Here is a 21,938-nt window from a genome sequence, read left to right on the forward strand (position 1 = left end):
CTAACACCCACTGTCTTTGCTCACTTATAAAGAATGGCCCCTTGATGTACCAGAGGGTTCCTCACTCCTTACACCTCAGGGAGAGTCAATGGCCGGGAGTTTGTCTTGGTTAAAGGGGTTGCGACCACCAACGAAAGCACCGGTGAGAGCCCCGCGTCGCCTCCTCTGGGGAAGCTCCGCCAGATCAAGTGCCAATGAGGCACTTCAGTGAACAGCGGCAGACCTTCCCCAGGATCAAGGACCCTAGTGACAGAAGTCCTGCCCACTGACAGCTGCTGGCCTATCAGAGGCCAGCAGCTCTTTAACAGAGTAGTGCCATCGCGGAGGTGGTAGTTGCTGCCGGTTCTGGACTCATCTGAGACCCTGAAACCAAGCCACAGGTAAGTCAGGGCAGGAGGTGTTTCGTGGGGTGGGGGTTGCGGGGGAGGGGGTAATGGGGGTTGGCAGCAAGGGCAGGCGGGGTGTCTCTGTGTGGTCCCCCCCCTTTCCCAATACTGGGTCCCTCGTTCAGGCACTAAGTGCCTTTTAACGAGGCCCACCCCCCCCCCCCCCACCTCCAAAGTCAGGAAGCAATCGCACAGGTTTACTTGCCGTGCTCCCCGTGCAGTGACAGGCCCCCCTGCCGCTGGGCTAATTACAGGGGTGGCAGGATGAGGCCCTTAATTGGGCATTAATTGCCCACTTAAGGGCCTCAATTGGCAGCAGGGAGGGAAAGCTGTTCACTGACCTTCCAACCCGGGACTTAATCTGGGAGGCAGAGGGAAGGTGGTGGGACCCCTCCGCCACCATCCCACCCGATTATATGCTCTCCCCGCCACCAAACATGACGCAGGAAGAGCATAAAATTCGCCCCATTATTTCTATCAAAGCAAGAGACAAAATTTGGGGAAGGTAATTCAGGCATTGTCTACTCAATGTGACATCACAAATATAACCGGAGCCTGGGACTTCAAGACTTGAAATGGGCGATCGTGATCTCTTTCGGTGAAAGCTGGATATTATGACATTAGTTCAAGTGCTATTAAAACTCTTCCTGTGAACAGGAATCTTCAGTTGCTTTGGACAGGAAATGCCCCTGGTAAAACAGAAAGCATGTAATGTAACAGAATGATGGGTTATATTTGACCAAAAATCTTAAATAATTTTTTTTTATGGTTCATGTTACAGTGAGAAGATTTCGAAACCCAGTGGCAGGTACCTATACGGTAAGTTTCATCCCAATCCTCCAACGTCAAGTTACAAATGGAACTGTTTTAAGATGAGACTCCAAAGTGAGAGGGTTAAGACCCATAGTCCAAGCCTCCAGCAAGGCTGGAAAGAGTAAGAAAGGTGACAAGTAAACTCATACTGGTGGTGGTTGGATGAGGCAACCTTGGGTTTGACAAGCCATTAGCCTATAGGAGGAAAGGAACGCTGAGGATCCGAAGTAGATTGGTTATTTTGAGGTCCTGAGAGAGAAGATGAAAGGCCTTAACAATGACGCCTAAGAGACTGTAGGCAGAGGTGTATCTTTCAAGATCTGATCCCAAGTGCAAGCACCAGGTTCTTTCATGCTCCACCCAAGGCCATCCTCCTTCTCAGACCAAGGCCTGCGTTCCTTCATTGTTTTGCTCGGTTGCTTTTCTCTTTGCATCGTTGCTGTCTGGTCTTTGCACGATTGTGGAGCAAATCTCCAGAAGTTTATTGGCGGTCTGCTGCAGATTTTTGCCGGATTGTTGGTTGAACTCTTGCATTGAGACAATTGTTGGCTTTCCTACTGAAGTCAAGTGCTGTTGTTAAATCATGACCACACGTGGCTGAGATGTAGGCCCGTCCGCGCTCTGCTCCTAGGCTAAATCACCAGCTGAACAGGGTTGTGCAGAGCTGAGGCCAGGATGGATAACAGGTATACATAGCTGCTGGACCAGCAGGGGTTAATGGGAAGCCAAGGTGAAAGGCCAAGGTTCATAGTGCAGGGCACCACCAAGGTTGACAAGAGCTAATGCAAATCAGAAATTACTTACTAAAATTATCCACATCCCCAGGAATAATTTCAAGGCAGCAATGTCAGTCAGGTGCAGATGGTGGTACCATCTGAATCCGGTATGAAGTCATTACAGGGCATCTGTTAATTGTTAGGGAGTATACTGGAAATACCATGGGATTTTTATGAACTTTGGCGATCAGCGCTGATACTGGTGAGATCCACCGTGATCGTGGTGAGGTCACTGCAGATGGTTCCCCATGCAGCTACTGCTGGTGACATCCACAAGAAAGGGTTTTCTTCCCCCACTCCCAACCCATGCCCCCTTCCCTCAATTTTGTCCACTCCTCTCTCAATCACATTGACTCTTGTACCGTCCCATGGGTGTCCCCAGTCCTCTGTTGCCCTGCCTCAGTGTCATTCTTCACATGTGAGCCTGGTCAGCAAGCAATTTGACTTTGGAGGAACATCTCAACAAAGCCCAGTACTGTCCTCAACTATCCTACATGGCCATCCACCTTTCTAAAGGTGCCACCGGATAAGCTATGAAAAGTGGGAACCCCTCCGCTCTCTGCCCAGGGTTTCCAAAGTTAATTATCATGCTAAATTAGATCTGCTAACAGATCAATGATCGCCCGACTCCGCCCTGCCTCAGCTCATTTACCGCCGAAATCCTCATTCGTGCCTTTGTTACCGCTAGACTTGACTATTCCAATGTCCTCCTGGCTGCCCTCCCATTTTCTGCCCTATACAAAGTTGAGCTCATCCAAAACTCGTATCCTAACTCACACCAAGTCCCGTTCACTTGTCGCACCCTTGTGCTCGCTGACCTACTTTGGCTCCCAGTCCAGCAATGCCTCAATTTAAAAATTCTCAGCCCTTTTTTGTCAAATCCCTCCATGGCCTCGCCACCCTCTCTATCTCTGTAACCTCCTCCAGCCCTTAACCCCCATCCATCGACCTTGGCTCCATGTCCTTTTATCCCCTGGGCTAACAAAAACCTACAGTCAGATTTAGTATTGTTAATCAAGATTGCAGCTATTGCTTTTTGTGGGAGTGAGTTCCACACTTCTATCACCTTTTGTGCGACAAAGTGTTTCCTAACTTCTCTGCTGAATGGCCTGGCTCTGATTTTACAGTTATGTCCCCCTGTCCTAAACTCACTCAATGCCCCAGCAGCGGAAAATGGATGGGGGAGTCTAGGGCAAGGTGACATAACCTTAAAATCAGAGGGGGGTTGGGTGAGGGGATGGGATGGGAAGGGGTTTGGGGGGTTGCAGCAGGTGACGTTTGTGGACACGTTCTTGCAGTTTACGAAATAGGAGAATGAGTGCTCCAACACTGCAGAGGCTGCCTGGTACTCAGACAAGGAAAGCACTCACACGGTTAATTCCTGACTCCAGCCCTGCCTTTGAAAAAAAATGTATATGTTAAAAAAGGTGATGAAATCATTCACCTGTGATCGGCTGAGGAACCTCCTTCCTGAGGCAGTGCAGAGCCTCTCTGTGTGAAGACGGGAGTCGCCAATTCCTCCTCAGGTGACCTCAGACTAATTAGCCACAAAGGAAAGAGATTTTCAGGAACACAGCCGAACTCTCTCGCCAGCAAGCAGGTAAGGAATTGGAATTTGTAAGGATTTGTACATGCTCGACTTTTGAGGCTTCAATGAAGTAAACTGAAGTTTCAGGAAATGTGAGAACGCTGCCCACCTTCTCCTTGATCCTTGACGAAGTTTTTTTTTGCTCTCACTGAAGGTTTTTGGGTGGGGTGAAGGACAATTTAGTGTCATAATTCCGAGCTTGGTCTTCACTTCCTTTATCCTTTGAAAGCAGCAGGTGATCAGGATTTGGAATGCAAAAAAAACAGTAGAGAAGACGAAAAGCTGCTCCCGTTAGCTGATGGCACAAGGATTGGGGTGGGGGTGAGGGCGACGGAGGAGGGGACGGCGAGGTGGGGGGGGGGGAGGGGGTGGAACCACAGATTTAAGATTTTGGGCAAGAGATGCAGGGGGAATGTGAGGAGACCTTTTTTGCACAACGAGTGGTTGCGTCTGTAAGCAGCTTTCAGCTTGGCTCCTTCTCTGTAACTCCAGTTGGACAACAAGAGAGAGAGAGAGAGAGAGAGAGAGAGAGAGAGAGAGAGAAAAAAAACGTTACACTTATTGTCTTCAACTTTGTGGGTGATGAATAGTTGCCCTTTATCTTTCTAATTAGCATCAGTGCGTTTTAAGGGAGGACAGAGGGATGCGGGGAAAGGGAAAATCAGCTTCCTCTGACTGAGCCAGGGTTTCTCGATGGGAAGGAAGCTGCAGAGTGAGGACGGGGATTATGTTTGGTTGCAATGTGTCTCTCTCCCCCACCCCAACACCAATGCCCAAATAGTCTGAAACCACTCCGTGTCCAATCTCTTGCGTGAGGAATGGCACGAGGTACCCAGGCAGCAGTAGGATACTTGGAAAACTATCCCCAGCTGGGAGGTTATCCATGCTTCTAGATCAGGGGAGATAATTTGGGCAGAAAAGAACAAAACAGCTTAAAAACACAGCAACAACAGAACACTGATCGACTCTAAAGTACAGAATAATATAGAGACACACACACATATCTGTGTAAATATATATGTTACATGTCCATGTATGTGTTCCTAAATTATTCTAAACTTTATAGATTTGTGGAAATATGAAATCAGCTGGTTGATATATATATATATACATGGCATGCGCCATGGAGAGGTCACTCCATAGTTGCCTCACAGCGACTGAAACAACACGGAAGGCAGCAGTTACGGGTTATAAGTCCAGATAAATTGGCGTAGAAACTGGGCGCCACGGGTTGCCTTTGTCGGTGGGAGAGGTCATTGCACCTCACTGGACAGCTACCGCCCGCCTCAAACCGGGCAGCCCCCGGTCAATAAGGTTCTGTCCCGCCACAGTCTGCCTGCTTCAATGGGTGCTTGGAGCTCAGGGTCATTGCCCGAAAGGTGGACTGATACACCGCACCAAACAACATAAAAAAAGGAAAGAAGGTACCAGCCCTTCGCTTTGCAAGCTGGAACGTCAGAACTATGTGTCCTGGCCTGTCGGAAGACCTTACACAAATCAACGATTCTCGGAAGACCGCCATCATTAACAACGAGCTCAGTAGACTCAATGTGGACATTGCAGCACTTCAGGAGACTCGCCTCCCCGCGAGTGGCTTTCTAGCAGAGCAAGACTACACCTTCTTCTGGCAGGGCAGGGATCCTGAAGAACCAAGACAGCATGGAGTGGGCTTCGCCATCAGAAACTCCTTGCTCAGCATGATAGAGCCTCCCTCAAATGGCTCGGAACGCATACTGTCCATCCGACTGCTCACCACCTCTGGTCCAGTACACCTACTCAGCATCTATGCTCCAACACTCTGTTCCGCACCTGAAGCTAAAGACCAGTTCTATGAACAACTCCATAACATCATTAGCAGCATCCCCAACACCGAACACCTATTCCTGCTGGGGGACTTTAATGCCAGGGTTGGGGCCGACCATGACTCATGGCCCTCCTGCCTTGGGCGCTATGGCGTTGGAAGGATGAATGAGAACGGGCAGAGACTGCTTGAGTTGTGTACCTATCATAACCTCTGCATCACCAACTCGTTCTTTCACACTAAACCCTGTCACCAGGTTTCATGGAGGCACCCAAGATCACGTCGTTGGCACCAGCTAGACCTCATTGTCACAAGGCGAGCCGCCTTAAACAGTGCTCAAATCACACGCAGCTTCCACAGTGCAGACTGCGACACCGACCACTCCCTGGTGTGCAGCAAGGTTAGACTCAGACCAAAGAAGTTGCATCATTCCAAGCAGAAGGGCCACCCGCGCATCAACACGAGCAGAATTTCTCACCCACAGCTGTTACAAAAATTTCTAAATTCACTTGTAACAGCCCTTCAAAACACTCCCACAGGGGATGCTGAGACCAAGTGGGCCCACATCAGAGACGCCATCTATGAGTCAGCTTTGACCACCTACGGCAAAAGTGCGAAGAGAAATGCAGACTGGTTTCAATCTCATAATGAAGAGCTGGAACCTGTCATAGCCGCTAAGCGCATTGCACTTTTGAACTACAAGAAAGCCCCCAGCGATTTAACATCCGCAGCACTTAAAGCAGCCAGAAGTACTGCACAAAGAACAGCTAGGCGTTGCGCAAACGACTACTGGCAACACCTATGCAGTCATATTCAGCTGGCCTCAGACACCGGAAACATCAGAGGAATGTATGATGGCATGAAGAGAGCTCTTGGGCCAACCATCAAGAAGATCACCCCCCTCAAATCTAAATCGGGGGACATAATCACTGACCAACGCAAACAGATGGACCGCTGGGTTGAGCACTACCTAGAACTGTACTCCAGGGAGAATGCTGTCACTGAGACTGCCCTCAATGCAGCCCAGCCTCTACCAGTCATGGATGAGCTGGACATACAGCCAACCAAATCGGAACTCAGTGATGCCATTGATTCCCTAGCCAGCGGAAAAGCCCCTGGGAAGGACAGCATTACCCCTGAAATAATCAAGAGTGCCAAGCCTGCTATACTCTCAGCACTACATGAACTGCTATGCCTGTGCTGGGACGAGGGAGCAGTACCCCAGGACATGCGCGATGCCAACATCATCACCCTCTATAAAAACAAAGGTGACCGCGGTGACTGCAACAACTACCGTGGAATCTCCCTGCTCAGCATAGTGGGGAAAGTCTTTGCTCGAGTCGCTCTGAACAGGCTCCAGAAGCTGGCCGAGCGCGTCTACCCTGAGGCACAGTGTGGCTTTCGTGCAGAGAGATCGACTATTGACATGCTGTTCTCCCTTCGTCAGATACAGGAGAAATGCCGTGAACAGCAGATGCCCCTCTACATTGCTTTCATTGATCTCACCAAAGCCTTTGACCTCGTCAGCAGACGTGGTCTCTTCAGACTACTAGAAAAGATCGGATGTCCACCAAAGCTACTAAGTATCATCACCTCATTCCATGACAATATGAAAGGCACAATTCAACATGGTGGCTCCTCATCAGAGCCCTTTCCTATCCTGAGTGGTGTGAAACAGGGCTGTGTTCTCGCACCCACACTTTTTGGGATTTTCTTCTCCCTGCTGCTTTCACATGCGTTCAAATCCTCTGAAGAAGGAATTTTCCTCCACACAAGATCAGGGGGCAGGTTGTTCAACCTTGCCCGTCTAAGAGCGAAGTCCAAAGTACGGAAAGTCCTCATCAGAGAACTCCTCTTTGCTGACGATGCTGCTTTAACATCTCACACTGAAGAATGCCTGCAGAGTCTCATCGACAGGTTTGCGTCTGCCTGCAATGAATTTGGCCTAACCATCAGCCTCAAGAAAACGAACATCATGGGGCAGGATGTCAGAAATGCTCCATCCATCAATATTGGCGACCACGCTCTGGAAGTGGTTCAAGAGTTCACCTACCTAGGCTCAACTATCACCAGTAACCTGTCTCTAGATGCAGAAATCAACAAGCGCATGGGTAAGGCTTCCACTGCTATGTTCAGACTGGCCAAGAGAGTGTGGGAAAATGGCGCACTGACACGGAACACAAAAGTCCGAGTGTATCAGGCCTGTGTCCTCAGTACCTTGCTCTACGGCAGCGAGGCCTGGACAACGTATGCCAGCCAAGAGCGACGTCTCAATTCATTCCATCTTCGCTGCCTTCGGAGAATACTTGGCATCAGGTGGCAGGACTATATCTCCAACACAGAAGTCCTTGAAGCGGCCAACATCCCCAGCTTATACACACTACTGAGTCAGCGGCGCTTGAGATGGCTTGGCCATGTGAGCCGCATGGAAGATGGCAGGATCCCCAAAGACACATTGTACAGCGAGCTCGCCACTGGTATCAGACCCACCGGCCGTCCATGTCTCCGTTATAAAGACGTCTGCAAACGCGACATGAAATCGTGTGACATTGATCACAAGTCGTGGGAGTCAGTTGCCAGCATTCGCCAGAGCTGGCGGGCAGCCATAAAGACAGGGCTAAATTGTGGCGAGTCGAAGAGACTTAGTAGTTGGCAGGAAAAAAGACAGAGGCGCAAGGGGAGAGCCAACTGTGCAACAGCCCCAACAAACAAATTTCTCTGCAGCACCTGTGGAAGAGCCTTTTATTCCAGAATTGGCCTTTATAGCCACTCCAGGCGCTGCTTCACAAACCACTGACCACCTCCAGGCGCGTATCCATTGTCTCTCGAGATAAGGAGGCCCAAAAGAAAAGAAAATATGTATGTATGTATAAATAAAGACGGTGCATTTACATAGCACCTTTCACCACCTCAAGATACCCCAAAGCGCTTTGCAGCCAATGAAGAACTTTTGAAGTGTAGTCACTGTGGTAATGTAGGAAATATGGCAGCCAATTTGTGCACAGCAAGCTCCCACAAACAGCAATGACATGCAAGGCCAATTAATCTGTTTTTTGGATGATGAATACATGCGGGCCAGGACACCAGGGATGATTCCCTTGTTCTTCTTAGAATATTGTCATGGGATCTTTTACTTCCTCCTGAAAGGGCAGGCAGGGCCTCAGTTTAATGTCTTATCCGGAAGATGGCACATCTGACAGTGCTGCACTCCCCCAGTATTGCACTGTAGTGTCAGTCTAGATTATGTGCTCGTGCCTCTGAAGTGGGACTTGAACCCACAACCTTCTGACTTAAACGAATATGTAGATGTACACACCAACCAGCTGACCTCCCGTGGCATGGCTCAATTTGAAGTTTGGAGCACGGATGTGATGGGCAGCTGTTAAGTTGGAATTGTGTTTAGTCTAGCCTTTCCCTTTTAAGGTGCTTGCTCAGGACTGGCAGGGAAGTGGCCAAAGCCAGCTCAGTCAGAAATTAACTGCTGGAAGAAGGTTCTGTAAATAGGCAGATACTTGTAAATTATCCAGCCTCTGGGTTACATCAAGATAAACAAAAAAAAAGACCAGTTTTCTTTATTCCTTAAAGATTGTTTGGTTAAAATTTGATGTCTAAATGAAGCGAGAGCCGACACTTATATTTCTATGCATGAGAGAGAGATGTGGATAGATAACTTGCCATTTGGGACAACAGGGAGAAAGAACAAGATTAATTTGTACTATGTAGAAGACAGTTGGAGTTTAGGATTTTAATATTTTTCCCCTGTATTATCCCGAATGGGACTTGCCAAATCTGAATACTGCTCCTTAAGGGTACATTATTCTTCATGAAACAATGTACGGCAAACCTTTCTCTTCACTCTGAGGAGGAGGAACAGAATTCTCAGCTGCGTTACTTGTGTCATGACGATGCCGCACACTGGGAAACCAATTTGATTTACTGCCCGGCAAAAGAAGAGGTTTGCCGAACATTCCGTCCGCCCTTTAAGGCACGGGAGCTTCCCCTTTAGGATCAACTGCAATCGTCAAATTGTTCAGCATTTGTATTTTGAATTGGCCTGCAGCCTCTGAGCAGGTCGTGGAGTGTGACTGGTAACTGTGTGATACTACAGAAAACAGATGCCAAATTTGTTTGGATTGTCATATCTATCCGGCATTCTTTCTGAATATTGAGCTTGGAGTCAAAGCCCAACTGGATTTGAATTGGGCTAATTCCGATTTCTTAAAGCGCTTTGTTTGCCATTTGGGACAACAGGGAGAAAGAACAAGATTAATTTGTACTATGTAGAAGACAGCTGGAGTTTAGGATTTTGATATTTTTCCCCTGTATTATCCCGAATGGGACTTGCCAAATCTGAATACTGCTCCTTAAGGGTACATTATTCTTCATGAAACAATGTACGGCAAACCGCAAATCTGCCTTATTTGCAGAGTTCCCAGATCTCAGGCAGGGTGAGCTGCTGAGAGGCTGTGGCCCCAGCCTGGAGAATATAGATCAAGGGAGTCACAACCTCAGGATAAGGACTGAGATGAGGAGAAATTTCTTCACTCAGAGGGTTGTGAATCTTTGGAATTTTCGACCACATAGAGCTCTGGATGCTCAGTCGTTGAGTATTTTCAAGAATTAAATTGATAGATTTTTCAACAATAAGGGAATAAGGGATATGAGGATACAGCAGAAAAGTGGAGTTGAGGTCAAAGATCAGCCATGCACTTGTTGAATGGCACAGCAGGCTCGAAGGGCCAAATGGCCTACACCTGCTCCCATTTCCTACGTTCCTATGTAAAGTTGCCAACTCTGGTTGGGCATAATCCAGGAGACGTTGCCACATGGCCTCCCGCCCCCAAATATCCCGCCCCCACTCTCCCACCATTGGTTGTCCGACACATACATTCTCATTAGGGCCCCACCTTACCTCAGCCAATTGGAAGCAAGATTGGTTGATTCTCGACTGTCAGTCAAAAAAGCCATCATATATATGTGTACATATTATATGTATTTCAATATACGCCTCTGACCTTTCTCCTGGGCCGAGAGATTACTCTGTAATTCCTGGAGACTCCACGACAATTCTGGGAGGGTTAGCAACTCGATCTGCAAATCCCCTGGTGCAGCGAGATGCCCAGACAGATTTCCTTGTTCGTGCAGAGTTCCCAGATCTCAGGCAGGGTGAGGCGGGAGAGCAGGAAGTAAATCAGACAGGAGTTCTGCTTGCTATCTAGTCTTCCTGAAGTGCCCACAGGGAGCCCGGTATCACGAGGTACCAGTCACGCCTTACAAAATGTTTGCAACTGTTTCCAATGGCTGAAGGGTTTTGGCAAAAGAACCAGAGGCGACACGTGGAAAAACATGTTTTGCACAGCAGGTGATCAGGATTTGGAATGCAAAAAAGGTTGGGAAAAAAAGAGAAGCTGCTCCCGTTAGCTGATGGTACAAGGACTAGGGGGCTCGGCTTGAAGGTTTTGGGCAAGAGATACAGGGGGGATGTGAGGAAGAACTTCTTTACGCAGCGAGTGATAATGACCTGGAACTCGCTGCCCACGAAGGTGGTGCAAGCGGAGACAATCAATGACTTCAAGAGGAAATTGGATGGGCACTTGTGGGAAATAAAGTTGCAGGGCTACTGGGATAGATTGGGGGGAATGGGACTGACTGGATGGCTCTACAGAGAGTCGGCCTGGACTCGATGGGATGAATGGACTCCTTCTGTGCTGCACTAATCTACGACTGATTGAGGCCAGGAATCTAGGAGAAGCTGGCACCAGGGGCACTGTACCCCAGGAAGAGTCGGTCGCTTTCGGGAGAGCTGGCAGTAATTCCACTCCAGCTGCAGCACAGCCTGCGCAGGAGCATGCTGTCATCTGCTTCCGCACTGCTCCTGCTGCCTGGCGATCTCACTCGTCACAGCGGGCAGTGGGCATGAGGTGGCTGCCTGTGGCCATAACCACAGCAGCCAAGCCTTCCATTCAAATTTAGTCTAGAGGCCAGCGTATACCTGAAATACAAACAGAAAAATGCTGCAAACACTCAGCAGGTCAGGCAGCGTCTGCGGAGAGAGAGAGAGAGAGAGACGGAGTTAATGTTTCAGGCTGAAGCCACTTTCAGCAGAACTGGAAGTTAGAGGTGGAACAGATTTTAAGCAAATACAGAGACAGGGACATTTGGGAGGAAAGAACAAAAGGGAAGGCCTGTGATAGGGTGGGAGGCAGAGGCGATGGTATCTGAGTATATCTGCGCTGGTGTGTTTAAGACTTGCATTTATATAGCACCTTTCACGAAATCCTAAAGTGCTTCCCAGCCAATGAAGTACTTTTGGAGTGCAGTCACTGTTGTGCGGCAGCTGATTTGTGCACAGCAAGATCCCACAAATAGCAATGTGATAATGACCAAATATTAGGCGTTGGTTGAGGGATAAATATTGGGCCAGGACATCGGGGAGAACTCCCCTACTCTTATTCTAAATAGTGGCCATGGGAGCTTTCACGCCCACCTGAGAGGGCAGACAGGGCCTCTGCTTAACATCTCATCCGAAAGAGGGCACCTCCGACAGTGCAGCACTCCCTCAGTACTGCACTGGGCGCATCTGCCTGGATTACGTGTTCAAGCATCTGGAGTGGTTTGCTGTCAGGGAGAAGGTTGAGCTCTCTCCACTAATGCGAGGGTTGCAACCTAGCTGGATTTAGAGTGAGCTTTCTGGAAAGTTCCAAATTGTAAACCGGGTACCAGATGTCCGATTCTCCCCAACCCCCCACCATCAAGGCATTACTCATCGAGACTCTTTATAATCTCAACAGCTGTTATGCAAATGCAGAACATGAAAGATATATTGCTCTCCTGTACTTGCTGCATTCACACTGCCCTCTTGTCCAGCTTTAAACCTGGAAAATATACCAGCCCTTGAAATAATAGTGAAACCCTCACTTCAATTCCGTCGGTGTCCGGGAGCTCCTGTTGATTGCTCTCTCGGGGAGAATTATCAAACCAGATGTAAACACGACAGAGCTAAGCATCATAAACAGCGACACTGCCACCACCAAGGGGCTCTCGAGATCCACTGTCTTTGGCCAGATTGTTGAAAGGAAAGAATTTGCATTTTTATAGCGCCTTTCGTGGCCTCAAGATGTCCTACAGCCAGTGAAGTACTTTCGAACTGGAGTCACTGCTGTCATGCAGGAAACGCGGCAGCCAATTTGCAGACATCAACCCCCCCCACCCCCCCCCCCCCCCCCACCAACAGCCAACCCTTTTCCAGGTGGGCATAAGCCCCCGTTTCCAACCCGGAGAGGCCATGGGGTGGTTGACTTGGGAAATGGAAGAATGTCGCAGGAGGGACAATTTTTCCACAGTGTTCCAGATTTGGGACTGGGGAAAGTGTTTATCATTCAGCTCGAAACAGAGAACGCAGACGTTATCCCTACCCCGGCCTTTATTGAGGAAGAGTAGAAGGAGCTTTGGTCTTTGTCCAATCCTGCTGTACCTGACCAGGGTGGTGGGGTGGGGGGGGGGGGGGGGGTGGTCAGATCTGTTGGCGCTGACACTGGGGACCAACCAATCCGCACTTTAATGAGCGAAAAGCAACCAGGAGCGGATCACAGCGGTTGAAAGACGATCGATGCATCAGCGTTTTCCCAGAAACTCACTGGGCGCCTAATGTAATACAATCGAGGGGGTGTTGAGTTACAACCGCACAAGCTGCTCATTGAAATCAGACCCATCTCCTCCACAAACAATAAACATTGAAAGTGTTCGCAAATGAGTCCCTTTCATTTGGCTCCAGCTTTTGTGGTGTCGGTTTCAGAGATGGAAAATGATTTCTGAAATGAAAGTGATCAAGACAATTGGTCTGAGAATACACGGTCAGGCAGAAACTGATTGTTTTATATGATTTTGTTTCCTCTCACCTTACCTTCCCTCTCCTCAGGGTGTTGACTCCTCGGCGGGTTATGGTCCCGCGGGCTCTCATCACTTCCCACCAAGCGTCTTTATCGCTGGTGTGCCAGCCTGAAGGCGTGGCACCGTCCGGCAACTCAGTCGAGGCCAAACCTGCTCTCGTCCTCATGCCGACATTTCCAAAAGGACAGGGATCAGAAAGGGGGAACCAAGGCCGACCTTTCCCTCCACAAACCCGAGTTCCCTCAGGCCAATTATTTGGGTGTTCATCTCCCGGACTGAGATCAGCTATCCGACATGATGAGAAAAGAAAGAGCTTCCATTTATATAACGCCTATCACGTCCTCAGGATGTCCCAAAGTGCTTTACAGCCAATGGAGTACTTTTGAAGTGTAGTCACTGTTGTATCGAGGAAACGGGGCAGCCAATTTGTGCACAGCAAGCTCCCACAAACAGCAATGTGACAAAGACTAGATAGACTGATTTATTGATGTTGGTTGAGGGATAAATATTGGCCAGGACACCGGGGAGAATTCCCCTGCTCTGCTTCAAAATAGTGCCACCTGAGAGGGCAGACAGGGTCTCTGTAAGACGGCAGATCTGACCGTGCAGCACTCCCTCAGTACTGCACTCGGAGTGTCAGTCTGGATTATGAGCTCAAGTCTCCGGAGTGGGACCTGACCACAACCCTCTGACTCAGACTGCTGCCCACTGAGCATTGGCAGACACCCAGTGGGAGTCTCTTTCCCCTCCCCAAGGCAGGGCAGGGGGTGGGGGGGGTTGACGTTCCATCATGGTCCTCTCATTTTCCAGAACGTTCAAAGCTGCCGTCTCCATCAAGGGAGTGATGGGTGATGAGGTCAGAAACTGTTAGCAAACCCGCCCAGCGGCTGAGGTTAACTTTGCTGTCGGGATACCTCTGTAGGTCGGGTACATAGCCCCAGGTTTGTCACTTGTCTGCACTGCCCTTGCCAATCTGAGACTGGGCAGGTGCAGCAATGGCTTTTCTGAGATTGGCCCAATAAAGGGTAGGATTCTGAAAAGTGTAGAGGAGCAGAGAGAGCTTGGAGTGCTCGTCCACAGATCCCTGAAGGTAGCAAGACAGGTAGACAAGGTGGTCAGGAAGGCATCTGGGATTCTTCCCTTTATTAGCAGAGGCACAGAATTTAAGAGCAGGGAGGGTATGCTAGAACTGTATAAAACACGAGTTAGACAACAGCTAGTGTACTGCACACAGTTCTGGTCACCGCATTATACAGGAAGGATGTAATTGCACTAGAGAAGGTACAGAGGAGATTTACAAGGATGTTGTCAGGACTGGAGAATTTTAGTGATGAGGAAAGAGCTATGAGATTAGGAAGGACCTATTTTCCTTGGCAATAACCGGGGGCATAGATTTATAGTAATGAGTAGAAGGATTAGAGGGGATTTGAGGAGAAAACGTTTTACCCAGAGGGTGGTGGGAGTCTGGAACTCACTGCCTGAATGGGTGGTAAAGGCAGAAACCCTCACAATCTTTAGAAATGCTTGGATATGACTTACAGGGCTACTAGAGCTGGAAAGTGGGATTAGGCTGGGTTGCTCTTTTTCAGCCAGTGTGGAAATGATGGGCCGAATGGCCTCCACCTGCAAAGTAAATTTTTCCCCTACTCTATCGAGGGGGTGAGAAGGGAATAAATCATCCTGAATTCCCCACCCCCAATTCTGATACAGTGAACACTCTCCTTCCCCTACCCCCCGCGCCCCCACCCCCCCAAGTGTGTGCATGTCGATGTCAGTTTCACTACCATATCCCACCACGGTCGAACAGCCTGCTGATGTCTGGGTTGGCATGTGAAGAGTGGTCAGTTGGGTGTGTTATTGGGTAGTGGATAGCACCCCTGGAGCTTTGCCCCTTGCCCAGCGAGAGATTAAAAGCAGAAGAGGAGGAGAGAAACCAAATCATCTGTCCACTGAGCTCACCCCGGTTCAGGAAAACATTAGCCAAATATTTGAGAAGTAAAGATCTCGTCTCGAGCTATCCTGGTGCCTACCTTTTGCACAAACAGCAACCAGACAGTCTGGTTGAACAGGTAATGTGAATCTGGTTCTGTAGGCTACGAGAGGAATCTGCAAGTGGTCATTTTTCTTTGCTAAAAGCAACTTAATCCAATTTCCACTGAGGAAAAGGTGAAGGTAATGCCTTTAACCAGAGAGAGAGAGAAAGAGAGAGAGGCAGTGAAAGAAATATCAAGGGGAACAAATGTACATAGAGTTGTGTGTGTTTTCAAGGAGGCAGACGTATGGACAGAAAGTAGCTGCATAAGCCTAATGACATTAGCTTGCCATGCCTAAACCTGCTGAAGCTTAAGTACCACGCCTTCACTAAACAGAGAGTCTGTTCACCTTGTTGTTAACAGGCTTTCGCCTCACCTGTAATCCTTATTTTGATTTACAGAGCAAAGGAAGAAATACTCCAATTCCAACTTTATAATGGACGATCAGTCTCAGTACTACGTGAATGTAAGTATGAGCGTCACATTGTTTTGGTAAAATTGAAAGCTCCTTTTTTTTTAGATTCAGGGTTTTCTTTCAAAACCCTCCCCTCCTCCTCCTCCTCCAGCCAATTCTCTCCTGCCTTTTTTTGAGCTACAGGCACAACAACCGTCCAGAACCTCACAAAATGACTGGTGGTGCAAAATGACTGAAAAGCAGGCTGATTTAGCACTGGGGCAGGCTGCGTCCAATCTGTGCAGGGGTTGATCCCATTGTATTATTATAAGGAGTGGACAGACACCTAAACCAGGCATTAGGCCCTTTAAATATGTCAATAGGGAGTCCTAACACCTAATGAAGGACCCCTCTACAGAATCTATTACTGATGAATGGGGCAAGCTGTGAGCCTACTCTGCTCAGGATTCTTCACCCACCAACTTGAAGTATTAAAAGATAAATAATTTAAGAAATGTTCCTGTGGAGCCAGAGGACCAGGAGCGCTCCTTCACCTCTACAGCCCTCGCGATCAGTGCCCTCCCCACTGCCTGATCCAACTCCACCCCGTCACAGATCCCGCTGTTGTAATTTTTCTTGTGAGCTTTAAAATTCTCATCTTTGTTTTCAAATCCCTCCATGGCCTCATCCCCTCCCTATCTCTGTAATCTCCTCCAGCCCCACAACCCTCCAAGATATCAGCGCCCGTCTAATTCTGGCCTCTTGTGCATCCCTGATTTTAATTGCTCCACCATTGGTGGCCACCCCTTCAGTTGTCTAGGCCCTAAGCTCTGGAATTCCCTCCCTACACCTCCCCACCTCACTTTCCTCCTTTAACCCACTTCTTAAAACCTACCTCTTTGACCAAGCTTTTGGTCATCTGACTTAATATGTCCTTCTGTGCCTCAGTGTCATACTTTGTTTTATAATGCCTCTGTGAAGCGCCTTGGGATATTAAAGGTGCTATATAAATACAAGTTGTTGTTGCCAATGAAGGCACGACCGGTGCCGCTAACTCGACCTGATATAGGCCCCAGGACCAATTTCAGGACTTTCTCAGGCCTCTCTGTTCACAAGCCTGGTGCCCAAAGCAGGCCCAGATTAATGGCATCTCATCCATGTCTAGATGACATAACATGTCGGTGCACTGACCTTTCACCTTACAATCCCAATATTTGCTGCTCCCGTTGATCCTTTCTCTTCCATTCAGATTTCCCCTTTTCTTTAATCTCTGCCTCTGTTTACTTGGTCCCTGCAGCACCTGACCACCTTCCCGTTGGGTCCCGGGGAGGAGACACAGACCGTGGAGGAGTCCATTAAGAAACTGAAGACATTGGACAGCAAAGGAAGGATCTGGACCCAGGAAATGCTGCTGCAAGTCAACAGCTCAGCTGTCAGCCTGATTGACATCGAATCCAAGGTAAGTCACGAGTACCTGCATGACAACCTTATCCATTCTTGGGATGCGCACATCACTGTCAAGACCAGCGTTCACACCCCATCCCGAATTGCCCTTGAGAGGATGTTGGAGCCACCTTCTTGAATACAGTTGAGTGACAACTTCAGAGGGCACTTAAGGTCTGGAGTCACATGTAGGCCAGACCGGGTAAGGATGGCAGATTTCCTTCCCAAAAGGACATTAGTGAAGTAGATGGGTTTTTACAACCATCTGATAGTTACATAGTCACCATTACTGACAATAGCTTTTTATTCAGGATTTGATTTAAGTAATTGTATTTAAATTCCCCAGTTGCTGAGGTGGGACTTGAGCTTACGTCAAATCCAGTAATATAACTGCTCTGCTGTCATACATCCATTGGCATTGCCTACATGTGGTCTGGGGTCAAACAAATGGTCCTTCAGCTGGTAAGGCTGGTAATTGACCTCAATGGTTTGCCACAGAGAAGTGGTCAACATGGTGTTGCTAATCTCTGCGGCGGCTGATGACCCATCACTTAACCTTCTTCTGATTTGTTGCTCTGCTCCATTTAGGATGAGCTGGAGACCTATCCGCTGACTGCCATAGAGAAATGCGACGCGCTGCTGAACAACTGGAGGTTTAACTCGATACTGATCCTGGTCTGCAAGGAGGCCCATCAGGCTAAACCTGATATCCACTTCTTCCAGTGCTCTGAGGTTGGGGTGAGTACGAGGGGCAAGGCCAGGGAATACCAACCCCATTTCTCTCTCACCCTAACAATTTGAAGGTTGGGCGGTGAAGGGTGGGACTTTTAACGTTGACCTTTGGCTTGCCAGCCTCCTGTGCTGTCCAGTCTGATGTTCACGCATATCATCCTGCCAATGGAAGGGACAGTCTCGCTCGCTACAGACCACAGCGAGGGAAGCCTGGGTGCCCTATTCTACCATCTGGGAACTGTTATAAAGGCAACATTGGCATAGGTTGGCGGTCCAAATGATGGGGGAGGGGTGGTGAGCTTGAGGGGGCCAATAGCCACCAAAAGAAGAGAAATACATCAAGGATAAAATTTCCATGTGTGGTGTTCCGATGTCCCACCATCCTAAAGGGCCATTTCTGCCAGGTCTCTGCTGATTCTCTTCCCAATCACAGTTGGCGATCATGGAATGATCACAGAAGGAGGCCGTTCAACCCAACGTGCCTGTGCTGCCTCTTTATAAGAGCAATCCAACTAGTCTCGCTCCTCCCTGCTCTTTCCCCATAGCCCTGATATTTTTCAAATTTTGAGTATTTATCCAATTTCCCTTTTGAAAGTTGAATCTGCTTCCACCGCCCTTCCAGGCAGCGCGTTCCAGATCACAACAACTTGCTGTGTAAAAAAAAAATTCTCATCTCATCTGTGGTTCTTCCGCCAATCTGTGTCGACTGGTTACCGACCCTCCTGCCAGTGAAAACAGTTTCTCCTTACTTACTCTACCAAAACCCCTCATAAATGCACAGAACCACATAAAAAGTCCAACACACAATGTGTATTTCCAGCATTACATGAATGTACTAATATTTAGATCGACGGAGACACACATTTGCATATACTGTACTTTTGCGGGGCAGGACACTGAAACACATACAGGGCATATGGTCCCAGACACGAGGAATTGTTCCCATGTGTACTGTATCTGTACCAGCCCTGGGACGGAGGCCAACACCATGCATACGGTACTGAAGAGCAAACAATTTTCAATCGAGAGCACACTATGCATATTTGAAAACTGACACGCAAGCTGTATAGCACCAAAGGGGAACAAATTGTTCCCTTTTATCTAATGTAGTATTGGAGAAACAATTAATGCAGAATAATGTCTTAGATTAAATTACTAATGTTTATGACTATTGAAAACAAAAGAAAGATAAACCTGAGGTTCTGCGATCGAGCCGACAAAATATTGACCAAGCACTACCTCACTCTGTTCTATTTCGCAGGCTGACCTGATTAAGTCCGATATCAACAGTGCGATCACAGATCTGAAGAGTGGAGGAAGGGCAGAGAGACCTGAGGCTCTCCGGTGAGTTCCTGGAAAGAGGGAGGGGGTAGAAGAGAGAGAGAGAGAGAGAGAGAGAGAGAGAGTCAAATACAGAACTGGCCTTGTTGTCCCCAATGGCCCAGTGACTAAGTGCACTGCCCAGTGTGGTACTGATGACTGTTCCAACACTGTCCTGGCACCCTCCATAAATTTAAGCACATCTAACACTCTGCTGCCCTATCCTAACTCGCACCAAGTCCCTCTCACCCATCACCCATTGTGCTCGTTAACCTACGTTGGCTCCCGCTCTGGCAATGCCTTGATTTTAAAATTCTCGTCCTCTGTTCCAAACCTCACTCGTCCCTATCTCTGTGACCTTGTCCAGCCCTAGGACCCTCCAGGATATCTGCGCTCCTCCAATTCTGGCCCCTTGCACATCCCCAATTTTAACCTCCGCCATCGGCGGCCGTGCCTTCAGCTGCCTGAGCCCTGGGCTCTGGAATTCCCTCCCTAATCCTCTATACATCTCTCTCTTCCTTTAAGACGCTCCTTTGAACCTATCTCTTTGATCAAGCTTTTGGCCACCTGTCCTAAAAAAATTTCCATATGCGGCTCGGTGTCAAATTTTGTTTGATGATGTTCCTGTGAAGTGCTTTGGGACATTTTCATTCTGTTGAAACTGCGATGTGAATGCAAATTGTTTTTGTTTGTGAAAGACCCTTGTTTAACCTGTGCTGAGTTGAGGTGTGGGGGGTGGGGGGGGGGGGGACGGTCTCAGCTGGGGGAAGAATTTTCCAAGTGGTCTCAGTTCCCTTGGTTAGGAGGGAAGCTTGATTGTCAACTAGAGATCTCAGTACTGATTACTACCCAGTCAACACTGCTGGAATTGTGCTTCAGGGTAGGAGAGGGTTGAGTTTACTTCCCTCCTGCACCCACCCTGGTCAAATAGCTGGCAACACACTGCCAAGGGGTCGCATCTGAAAAGGTAGGCTATGTACTGGTGGGTATTGGGGACACTCACAAACATATCCCAGTGTGAGTCAGTGAAGGCAGAGAAGGTTAAGGGAAAATTTAATAGAGGCGTTTAAAATCATAAACAGTTTTGATAGAGTAAGTAGAGAGAAACTATTTCCATAGGGAGGAGGGTCAGTGACCAGAGGACACAGATTTAATGTGGTTGGCAGAAGAGACAGAGGTGAGGTGCCAATTTTTTTTACACAGTGAGTTGTTGTGATCTGGAACGCGCTGCCTGAAAGGGCTATGGAAGCAGATTCAATAGTAACTTTGAAAAGGGAATTGGATAAATACTTGAAGAGGTGAAAATTACAGGACTATGGGGTAAAGGGGAAGGGAGTGGGACTAATTGGGCAGCTCGTTCAAAAACCCAGCACAGGCACGTGGGGCCAAATGGCCTCCTTCTGTGCTGCATGAATCTGATAATGTGATCCTATTATGTTGTTCTTCTTTCCAGATTTAACCAAGAGAAAATGAATGAACAAAGCAACTCACCACCCTCCCCTCGCCTAAAGATGGCCCCCAAAGCACCAGCCATATACAACCCCATGAGCACAATTCAAAGTGCGTCATCATTACCGCCATCATATTCAGTTGTGACTGCAGTGAGCAACACAGGTAAGGAACCAAGCTCATCTCCATTCATTCCACTGCTCTCCTAGCTGCCCGCCCATCGTCCATCCTCCATAAACCTGAGCTCATCCAAAACTCTGCTGCCAGTGTCCTAACTCACACCAAGTCCCCATTGACCCATCATCCCTGTGCTCACTCCAGCAATGTCTCAATTTTGAAATTCTCATCCATGTTTTCAAATCCCACCATGGCCTCTCCCCCTCCCTATCCCTGTAACCTCCTCTAACTTCCAACATACAAGTCTGTGTAATCTCTGCGTACCCCCAACTCTAGCCTCCTGTGCGTTCCCTGATTTTAATTGTTCCAGCATTGTAGGCCGTGCCAACAAAGAATAGTACAGCACAAGAACAGGCCATTCAGCCCTCCAAGCCTGCGCCAATCTTGATGCCTGTCTAAACTAAAACCTTCTGCACTTCTGGGGACCGTATCTCTCTATTCCCATCCTATTCATGTATTTGTCAAGATGCCTCTTAAACGTCGCTATCGTACCTGCTTCCACTACCTCCCCCGGCAACAAGTTCCAGGCACTCACCACCCTCTGTGTAAAGAACTTAACTCGCACATCCCCTCTAAACTTTGCCCCTCACACCTTAAACCTATGTTCCCTAGTAACTGACTCTTCCACCCTGGGAAAAAGCTTCTGACTATCCACTCTGTCCATGCCACTCATAACTTTGTTAACCTCTATCATGTCGCCCCTCCACCTCCGTCGTTCCAGTGAAAACAATCCGAGTTTATCCAACCTCTTCTCATAGCTAATGCCCTCCAGACCAGGCAACGTCCTGGTAAACCTCCTCTGTACCCCGTCGGCCATCCAGGCCCTAATCTCTGGAATTCCCTCCCTAAACCTCTTCACCTCTTTCTCCTCCTTTAAGATGCTCCTTAAAATCTATCTCTTTGACCAAACGTTTGGTCACCTGTCCTTATGTGGGACCAAATTTTGTTTGATAACATTCCTGTGAAGCTTCCTGGGGCCATATCACGATGATAAAGGTGCTATATAAATGCAAGTTGTTGGATATATGGACTACTTCTGCTATAGACAGTCCAATGGAGAATTACAATTCCTGGACAAGACTCACAATTCTTATATAAAAACTTCTGGGATTCCTAGATCAGATTTTCACTGAAAA

At 48.3% G+C, this 21,938-nt stretch overlaps 1 protein-coding gene across 2 annotated transcripts in view; it reads left to right on the forward strand.

Moving 5' to 3' along the window:
• The window catches only part of LOC137353663 (epidermal growth factor receptor kinase substrate 8-like protein 1), an 88,300-nt gene that overhangs the window by 37,768 nt on the left and 28,594 nt on the right, over window positions 1–21,938 (forward strand). Inside the window, exons 3-8 of one of the 2 annotated variants that reach the window (XM_068020020.1) lie at window positions 1,168–1,205; window positions 15,689–15,753; window positions 16,979–17,140; window positions 17,713–17,862; window positions 19,118–19,200; window positions 20,630–20,790. In XM_068020020.1, coding sequence (XP_067876121.1) covers window positions 1,168–1,205; window positions 15,689–15,753; window positions 16,979–17,140; window positions 17,713–17,862; window positions 19,118–19,200; window positions 20,630–20,790 — 659 coding nt within the window. Of the gene's footprint in view, window positions 1–1,167; window positions 1,206–3,467; window positions 3,576–15,688; window positions 15,754–16,978; window positions 17,141–17,712; window positions 17,863–19,117; window positions 19,201–20,629; window positions 20,791–21,938 lie in introns of those variants that run through there. The other variant, XM_068020021.1, reaches the window with a different exon arrangement.

Source organism: Heterodontus francisci, chromosome 41 (genome assembly GCF_036365525.1).
Source record: "Heterodontus francisci isolate sHetFra1 chromosome 41, sHetFra1.hap1, whole genome shotgun sequence".
NCBI lineage: Eukaryota > Metazoa > Chordata > Chondrichthyes > Heterodontiformes > Heterodontidae > Heterodontus > Heterodontus francisci.